Genomic DNA, 10,113 nt, shown 5'->3' on the forward strand with positions numbered 1-10,113 from the left:
CTACAGCCATGTCGTATAGCCAGTTACAATCTGCTCTTTTGATTCGTGTTCAGCATGGTTCAGATGCTCTTTGCAAGATCTTGCTATTTTCCTTTGGCATTTGCTTGAGATAAGCATGCAAATGCTTCTGATCAAGAAAATCCCAGCTACGACTGCGAAGTAGCTTCCATAAATTAAGAACTGGGAGGGGGAGAAAAAAAGGCAGAAGAATTAATGAAAAACATATTAGCAAAACGCTGCTTCTTCTGGAGATGACAGATGCTCTATTGTTTTGTTTACCTGTGTTCTGGCACAGTTTCTCAATGTTCGAGTTTTTGCTTTGTGATTAAACTAAATCTTAGCTTTTCCAACAGTCAGCAGATTTTGAGGAATGAAGAACTACCCCTTGCTTCCAATCCTTTTGCCTCTCAATAAACATCAGAGAGGAGGAGAGATTAGCAATAGAATTTCTTTCTATTAGTGCAAAATGTAGACGTAGCTTCATTACCCACATAGTCATGAATAACATAAGTGAAGAGTCTCAGTGTGTCCTTTTTTGCTCTTACTTGCGCATTTCGATGCTGTCGCCACTCTGTCTTCAGTATACATACCATGACTTTGTATCAATATTTCCAAAAACATTGGCAAACCTATTTATGAAATACTACATACTCCTGTCCTTAATAATTTTAAAGTTTTATTTTTTAGTGTTTAATTTAATCTTTAATCTTTTAAAGCAACTTTTGCCTTCCCTTTGCAGAATATCTGAGTAGTTTGTCTCCTTGAAATCTATGGGAGTAGGAAGCTGCCCCAGCTGAGAAAAGGCAGAAGTCAGTACGTTTCAGTTGACTCCAACATGAGTGGAATTAGGCTGACTGAAGTTAGAGACACTGTTGTGAGACAGGATATCCCACCCCAAATTAAGTGCCCAAATTATGGACAGAAAACTCTATTGTTCACATTGAGATACAGACCAGGTTTGCTCCTGAGCTGGAATTAGAAGGCAGGAGTCCTTTTCACTTGAGCTGAAATAACTCTGATAATCCAGGCTGTGTCTCATAGTTCTTGAACTCCCCTAACAGCATGTGGTCATGTAGACTAGCCTGAACTCAATGTCTTATTAATTAGCAAAAGCTGGTCAGATAGCAGGGCCTGATTATTTATGTTCTGATGTACTTGCCTTTAAAAAGTAAAAAAAAAAACCAGCATCTAAAAAGTAAAAAACCCCAGCATCTGTGATCCTAAATGCTGCACTAAAAAGTGAAGGGAAGAATGATGGCTGACACAAGGGAAAAGCAAGACGTCTGAATTTCTGTAGAAGAAAGAGGGAATTAAGTTGTCCATTGGCATAGTAATTTCTTTCTTGGTAAACTTTTACTGCTAAGCAGTAAATAGGAAGTAAGTTAATAGCACTCACCTGAGTCACTATGTCCAGTCCCAGGCCTCTTGAATCCACGACAACTACTGTAAGAATGGCCTGAATCACCAGTGCAACCAAGTTGTTGAATCCAAACATCAAGGCATAGCGTTCCATGCTCAGATTGACTGCAATCTGGAACCTAATGTGAGACTTGCAGGTCAGTTACTTCGCACTAGGTGGAAAGCTGTTGCTCTCCATTTAGTTGATGAAGAGAAACGATTCATGCAGGTGATATATCAAGGACAGAGTAAATGATGCTAAATTTGTTTGTTTACTTCCTTGCTTTCTCTAAAAAAAAAAAAAAGTCTTGACAACTGTAGTGTACTTTGATGTTTTTGTACATGTCTTTGTTGCTTTTCCAAACCATGTTAGCAGGGGTTTTTTTTTGTGCAAGCTTTTACTCTTTTTTTTTGTAGAATATGTTGAAATAGTCTACTGTGATCCACTATTATGTACTAACAATACACCAAAATGAAAATAAAGGATTCACTTGGCAACATTAAAGATAGGCATAATCTTGTCATGCATTACAGTTTTAGCAGTTTTTTAAAGTGGTATCTGAATAATTTTGGGTTTTGACATAAAAATTTGTCAGTATTTTTAATGAAATAGTATGGCATGTTGAAAGATCATAGAATCATCTGGTTGGAAGAGACCTTTAAGATCATCGAGTCCAACCATTCACCCTGCACTGTCAGGGTCCCTAAACCATGTTGCTCAACACCAAATCCACACAGTTTTTAAACACCTCCAGGGATGGGGACTCTACCACCTCCCTGGGAAGCCTGTTCCAATACTTCACAACCCTCTCTGTAAAGAAATTCTTCCTGATATCTAACCTAAATTTCCCCTGGCGTAACTTGAGGCCATTCCCTCTCATCCTGTCATTCATAATGTGGGAGAAGAGACCGACCCTCATCTCCCTACAACTTCCTTTCAGGTAATTGTAGAGAGCAATGAAGTTCCCCCTGAGCCTCCTCTTCTCCAGACTAAACAGTCCCAGCTCCCTCAGCCGGTCCTCATAGAACAAGTTCTCTAAACCCTTCACTAGTTTTGTTGCTCTTCTCTGAACCCACTCCAGAACCTCAATGTCCTTCTTGAAGTGAGGGGCCCAAAAGTGGACACAGTACTCAAGGTGTGGCCTCACCAGTGCTGAGTACAGGGGGACAATCACTTCCCTGCTCCTGCTGGCCACACTGTTTCTGATACATGCCAGGATTCCGTTGGCTTTCTTGGCTGCTTGGGCACACTGCTGGCTCATGTTCAATCGGCTGTTGACCAGCACCCCCAGGTCCTTCTCTGCTGTGCAGCTTTCCAGCCACACTTCCCCAAGCCTGTAATGCTGCAGGGGGTTGTTGTGGCCCAAGCACAGGACCCGGCACTTGGTCTTGTTGAATTTCATACAGTTAGCCTCAGCTTCATACAGTTAGCCTCAGCCTCAGATGTTCCAATCAATATGATAACTGGAGTAATAAAAATGTTTTATATTTGTTACACAAGTTATATATAATCTTTGTTATTTATATTATTTTTATTCTTCTCTTTCTGATAATAGGATAGCTAGTCTCCTAAGAGACCTTGTCTGAGTATATACTCCCAATGTTCTGTTATTCCTTTTTTACATCACAATATCATTAAGGATTACACGTGTAAAGTTATGTTGGGGAGCACTCTATGCCAAATCTTTTCTTGCATTTTCTTGCAAGGTGGTCTAGACATAAGAGGATCTTAAAGCATGATTGTCAAGGCATGCTTGTCCCTATTGTTCAATTTGCATCTTCCATGCCAGTAAGGAAGAAAATATCTAATATGTTTTGCTGTTACCATTGCCTTTAGTAATTAAGATATTTTGTACCTTGTTTAATTTCTGCCTAGGTAAACATTCAATGTCCTTTCGATAATTTTTCTTTTACGGTTGTTTAGAAGAACAAACCCAACATAACTAGACATTTAAGTGTCCTTGTCTTTACCAAAACAGTTATGTCTAGCATTGTGTCAGCCACCTCTGAGTAAAAGGAAGGATGCCCAAAGTTAATTTAAAGTACAGTTAGTATTCTGTGCATAATGGCAGCACTGTAAGGTTTTATACTTACGTTGCTATTGTTATGAGGAGCATATAGCATGCTTTGAAAATGAGATAGCCGGCGTAACATGCCCAGATGTTGGTAGTGAAGTGCATGAGAAATAGAGAACAAGCATCTATTGCAGAGAAGATGCCTAAAGCCAGTTCTCCAAAAAGGTCCCAGTTAACTTTCACATATTGCACTACAAAAGATGTTATTGAGCCTAGAAAAAGAGAAAAAAAAAATCAATGTTATATTTGTTCTATAGCCTATATCACCAAGTCTTGCCACCCTCACATGCTGAAAGGCAATGCTGAATAATGAAGCAGAATAGTTCTGAAGTGTTTTGAAAGCATTTCTAATTACTTCTGAGGTAGTGCAGATGACTGATCATTTTTAGACAACTGTATAAATCAGGTCTCTGCCATTCCTTTCCTACTGTTTTATCCTATGTCACAGGATAAACTGTTATGTAGAAGGATTCATTATTTAGCTGTCTGTACCCAGCATGTATCTCTAGGGAGAGAATAAAGAACACAGTTTGGAGCTCAAGAACAATTCTACCAGCTTCTCCTGGCTCACTTTATAGCTAATCTAGTAAACCTTCTAGCACAACAGTTTCGCTCTGAGCAGCTCATAAAAGGGGATAAGTTGTCAAAAAAGGGAGTTTTGTGAGGTATCAGGTGAGTATATTCAGGGAAATGATAAAGGATAGGCACTGGCTTTTGATGAGCCTGCTACAAAGACGCATCTGCTGTGAAGGTAAGCCACCTGACTACTCAGGGGACTCATAAAATTTTAAAACTTCTGCATCTCTACATGGAGAAATAGGCAATTCCATGAGAGAGGAATTCATCAAGGAGTAGACACTACAGGAGTTAAGTGCTTCTAATTCATGATTCAGTTGAGCTACTTAGTTGCCTACCTCAAGGCAAGCGTAATTTTTAATCATAGAAGTATCTGTTTCTCCTTAATGACTGTAAGGGGTAACTTGAATGATCAGGTGTGATGTAGGTATTTATTTTTCCTAGTGGATCACACCCTAATGTCATGTGCAAGTTCTCTACACATAATATGAATATATGAAACACTGCCAAGTCTGGGTGGTATCTGCTGGTGTTACCTTTCGATAACATTACTTTGCTTATGTGATGTGAGCATCTGCTTCTACTGCAAAAGCGTGATGAATTCAATACCTTTTTTTTTTCTGCAAATCTCTGTATCTTGGAATGACCAAAATTATTCTTTCCATCCTGCTGCACAAGAATACTTCACTAGAAAAAGATCTTAATGAGAGGATTATGTTCCTTTAGTGTAAAATATTTACAAAAAACTGTAAGCTGACACCATTGTTATGGAAACTGTGGAATACTTGTTGTGGGGGGGAACAATCCAACAACTTCATCCAAAGAAACATGAATGTTTCTGAATGGATTTAGCAACTGAATGTAAAGTCCATATGACTTGTACACCCTCTGCATACTGGTAGGATAAAGTGGGTTATTCCAGTCCTAAAGCAAAATAGTATAGCTTGCTTTTGAACAGTTTTGTACATCAAAGAACTAGGTCTTGAATGCACAATGCATACACTGGCTTCCTGGAGTGTCTGCAGTGGAATGGCACTTTAAGTGTTCTAAAGTAAAACTTTAAAGAGTGCCTTTGTGACTGGTGCTTAGACACGAAGGACTTACTCAGAAAAGTGGCTATTGCTTCAACAGCTCCGTTGTACACTGCAGAGCTGTAAGAGGGAGCTCTGAAGTCCCACAGCACTTGGATGTAATTCAGGACCTGGTTAAAGCCTGCTGTAGCCAGAGCCCACCACAGGGACCAGTACAGAAGTTTCCTGGAGCTGTAGCAATCCCTCAGGTCCTTACTCAGCTGCACCAGTACTCTGAGCATGTGATTCTGGGGCTTGGCATTGTTGACCTGCTGTTCAGGTGTTGGTCGCCTGTCAGCAGATACAGAGCTCTTGTCCTCTTGGCAGCTCGATGGCTGGTCGGAGCTGAGTGTAGCCACAGCTTTATCTGGTCCTGGGGGAGTTTCTGAGGCATCTTTCCTGTGGAAGAACATACTCTTCTGAGGCATCGGGAGGAAAAACGAGCACACGAATGCCAGGGACACAGAAGCCAGAGTAATGGCATTAAGGTGAAAGTAGGATACATCTGCTAAGGAAACGAGCAGCTGTCCCAGCACGGCGGCAAGAGTGGCTGCGACAAGAGTGATACTTCTGCAATAGCTCGTCACTCTCTGATAATGATCGGTGCTGACGACGCTGTAGATGTAGGCGTAGTAGGCGACCTCGGCGGCTGTCACCATCCCGTAGAAGAATTCCACCACCTGCATGGCCGCCACTCCGTTTGCGAAGAGGAGCAAGAGCCATGTGACGATGAAGCTGATGCCCTGGAGGAGGAGGACGGGCTTGTAGCGCACATAGTCTGTAATCAGGAAGACTGGGAAAAGGAGTGCAAGGTAGGAGTATGTCCAAACTGGGAAAATCTGGTTGGTAACCTAGAAGAGGAAATCTCTGTGTTGTTATTCTTGGGGAAAGGAAGTTTTTGCTCTGAAGGAATTAATATAATATGTAACCACACTGAAGCGGCATGTGACTGTTGAGCGGGAAAATGGATCTTAAACCCATTAAATGGATATTTTATTTATGTCATCTGCTGCAAATTGTAACCTGCCAAAGCTGGTTACAGTTGCATTTTTTTTGGCTTTTATCCTGTTTAAATCTTTAAACAAAGTTTTACTTATTTTTGCTGCTCCATATAAAAGAAATGGCAGAGTAAAGTCATACCTCATCTATGGTCAGGTTTTTATCTGGTCCTGTTAAATAAGGTGTTAGGAAAGGTTCTGATGGTTTCATTGTGCAGAAGAAGCCATAGAAGCAGAGGATCAGGGTGGGAAAAGTCCAGGTGCTGCTTTTCTCTTGCTTCCAGCAGCCCATGGCCTCTGCAGCAAAGCTGAGGAGGAAGTTTGTTAAAAGGATGATAGTGCCCACGCAAGCGCAAAGGTGTCTTGTAGTTGATTTTTTTTTTTTTTTTTTGTAGTTTCTAATGCTAAGGAGTGTTCTTTAGAGGTTGGCAGTTTGAAAACATTTTTCTTCATAACTTCAAAGTGAACAGCTTTTCCTCACATTTGTCTGCTGTTTCTCTGTCTTTGTAGATAGTGTATAAAGAATGACTTGGAAGATCTTTAACTGAGAGACAAATTACACTGTCATTCAATCTGCGCTGACTGAGCTAACCACAGGAAAAGCCTTTCTAGACAAGTTTCTGAAGACAGCTGAGCCCTGAGATTTCGCGTGGCACCAGGACTTGATCATAGCCAAGCACCTTGTTGAAAGACAAGTAACTTGTTCTCAATTGCTGTTTTTTCTCCTTCGCCTCCTAGATGTGCGTGGCTTTCCTGTTATGGAGAGCTGGTAACTCTAGAGCCTAGCACACAAGTGTCGCTAATAAATACAGAAAGGATATCAAGCTGGGTCCTCATCTGGAATTAACTGTGTCAGAAGTCCAGTTTGGATACAGACATCTTATTTTCAAGCTATAAAAAAACATTCGTGGTCACTCAAGGTAGTAGCTCACACTAAAATGAACTGAAGCAGATATTTTTGTTCTTGTATCTAGCTGAGACTTAAGGGATAAATTAAACTTTGCAACTCTGTTGGACAGAGCCCAAAGAAAAGTCAAAATGGGTGTAATGGGGGTGCACACAAAGGAAATAAACAGCAAGTTATACTCCATATTCACATTGGTATAGGCAATATCAGGAATCTAAATGTGTAAAATTTATCTTTTGGAGCCCTCTGGAGGGTCTTTGTTGCCAGCTGGGATTTCCATCACTCTGCTGTTCATTTTTACCTATTTACTTCCTGAAAGCACTTCTCAGGCAAAAATTTTGATCTTAAAAATGAAGTATTTTGCAGGCAGTGTTTTTCCTCAAACTTTTTGTAAAAGCTGAAGAAAGAGCTCTTCCAAAACAGCCAAAAATATTAATGTACCTATTGACCACATCACTCCAGGTTGGATGGGCAGAGGATCCCCTTATAGGGTGTGGTATATAATGCATAAGGCAGTGGGCATTGTGTGTCGTCTTTTCGAACGTCACATTATGACAGCACACTTTACTAACGGCCTGATGCACTAAGAAATGGGTGCATGTCATAGGGAATTTTAATGATTTCATTTTTATGCATAATGGCTGAAACCGTTGACGTTAGAGGAGTGACAGCAGCAATGACGGCGGCGCGGTGAGCACCACTAGAGGGCGAGATGACGCCAGCAAAGGGCAAACGCGGCCGGAGGAAGGGGAGACGTCAGTGCGCTCGAGGAAAGCCGCAGTTCTGCCCCTCCGTCCTGCCCAGTTGCTTCTGCTGCGAACACGGCTTTGGCAGGACCGGTGTTGGCCGTGCCCAGGATCTCACCACAACATCCCCTCGCTCTCGTTTCACACGGTAACCGTGGAAGTGCTACAGCACCCCAATGCCACATGTCTGCCTCATGTGGCACCGAGAAAGGCATTGAGCAGAGGAGGGGGGATGAGGAGCAACTCTAGCAGTGCGATGAAGAACACTTGTACCAGTTTGCTCTGTGAATTAGCCATGTTATGTTTTCCCTTTCCCACCTAGATTCCCTGCGTGGCTGTTTCGCGTCTTGCCATGTTTGCTCTCGTCCCGGCAGGCTGCGTGACACGAAGGCAGCAGCTCTCGTGGATCTTTTCAAAACGTCCTGCACCTTGGGAGGTGAGGGTGGCAAACTGCTGTATTCCCAGGGCTGGCAGGGCACTGTGTGCTGCACCTCTGATGCTGCCCACAGCACTGTGTGCTGGGGCTGGGCCATCGTGTGCTGGGATTTCTGGTTTGAGCTATGGACAAAAAAACTTTAGGTGTGCCCTGGTCACTGCATCCATCCAGTCCCAGCACAGGCACTGTTGGGGTTTTCTGCAAGACATGTGCCTCTGTTCTGTAGATTTTCTCTTTGAGGCACCTGTATTAGGCTGGCAGATAAGTCAAACAAGAAGTTTCCCACCTGATTTAAGCAGCTGTGCAGGAAAAACCTGTCACGGGTGCTGAGCTGGGAAACGCAGTAGGCTGAGGGCTTTCTGGGGCAGCCCGCTCTGCTCTTGGGGAGTGGGAGGTGGAGCTGCTCCATCCGCAGTGGGGCATGCGCCCGCCTGGCACCCCAGCCCTTTGCCGTTGGTGACGGGCTGTGCTGCAGCCCCAGCTCAGCTCTGGTGGCTGCTGGTATAGTTGCTCCTTTCTGCATTCATAACCATAAACCTCTGACGACGAGATCTGTACCCTAGTGCTTAAGGGGCAGGGATCCAATTTGTTCCCATCCAGTCCCCCCTTATGGTCAATTTGTCTTGTATAAATTCAGGTTTTTCTAAACTTTGGGAGAGATGGTGGGATGCCTTGGTGTCATTCTTCAGCAAAATAACCCTCTGTTTCTTGTTTCCCCCATGAACTGGTTAGTGCTGGAGTAGCTAGCTCTTCTCCCACACAGCCTGACGCAGCCCCCCAGTTCCCCACTGGACTGCTCTCATCTTTCCTCCCTCTTTCCCTTGTCACTGCAGGTTTTCTGCTTTCCAAAGTTCATATATAATCGTACCTTGTCTGCTGGAGCTCTTCCTTTCTCACTTCCAAGAAAAAGGTCCCATTTTAGTATTTCCAGTCTTTCTTCTGGCTGTCCCGTGTGTGTTGTAGCTACTGGACTCTATGGGATTTTTGTGCTTTTCCTGTTCTTCTGGTATTGCAGCTTGCTCTGATGACACCTCCTTTGAAAACATTTCCAGCTGGCTTGTTTTCAGCATCCACCTTCAGCACCCTTAAAGGAACAGTCAGATAACCTGGCCTGTCCTTACCCAAAGACAGCAGTAAATTGAGACCCAAACTACGATTTGGTGCTTGGCACAAAAGAATTTTGGATCTATTTGACAGGGTACGTGGCTTGGGACTCACCTGTGCCTCAAACTGGTCTATATTAAAGATGGAGGTGTAGGGTGGGTAATGACAGAGATGAGGGAGAACAAATAGCAGTGTTATAAGATTTAAATGTTTCCCCACTTAAATACATGGAGTTTCATGCTATTCTGGCAGGTTCAAAAAGTAAACCACTCTGCTTTGCTTCTCCTTGACTGTCGTTTGTTAGCAAGTTTCTCAGATCTTTTGCTTAAGCAGGTTCTCACAGTCCTACTGAAGATGGAAGTGGCCCTATAGACATCTTCAGAAGTGAAGGATACTATCTGAAATGTACAGATTTGCAGAAGTGTGTACCTACAAACCTAGATCCACTCCCACCCTGGTCCTACAACATATGGGTCTGAAATGAGGGATACAATAATTACTTAAGAATGTAACCAACACAATAGAAAAATGATAAAATTGAAAATAATAGTGAATTATCCAATAGCTCTGGAAAAGGCAGCTTCTTAGTTCATACACAGTAAAATGGCACCGTAACTTTAGGGACATATACATGAATATGAAAAACATATGAAATTCCCCACTGGGTCAGATGAGTTGCCCAGCCAGGCCAGTCCTTTGCCTTCAGCCTTGGCCATATTTTGCAACTTTTTTGCCTCCTACTCCTCAGCATTGAAAGTTATGGGATTAGAGATGTTAGAGGGGCTGCCCCTGCCTATCACCGT

General features: G+C 42.7%; 1 protein-coding gene across 1 annotated transcript; it reads right to left on the reverse strand.

Annotated features, from left to right (window-relative positions):
- Positions 1-6,457, reverse strand: LOC104371229 (thiamine transporter 2). The gene is made up of 5 exons (XM_086618417.1): positions 6,260-6,457; positions 5,154-5,970; positions 3,493-3,685; positions 1,397-1,538; positions 1-180 (listed from the first exon to the last, which is right to left on the reverse strand). Exons 1-5 carry the CDS (start codon positions 6,407-6,409, stop codon positions 1-3), a joined length of 1,482 nt encoding a protein of 493 aa, XP_086474543.1. The 5' UTR covers positions 6,410-6,457.
- Between the last annotated feature and the right edge of the window lie 3,656 nt (positions 6,458-10,113).

Source organism: Tauraco erythrolophus, chromosome 11, assembly GCF_009769465.1.
Source record: "Tauraco erythrolophus isolate bTauEry1 chromosome 11, bTauEry1.pri, whole genome shotgun sequence".
NCBI lineage: Eukaryota > Metazoa > Chordata > Aves > Musophagiformes > Musophagidae > Tauraco > Tauraco erythrolophus.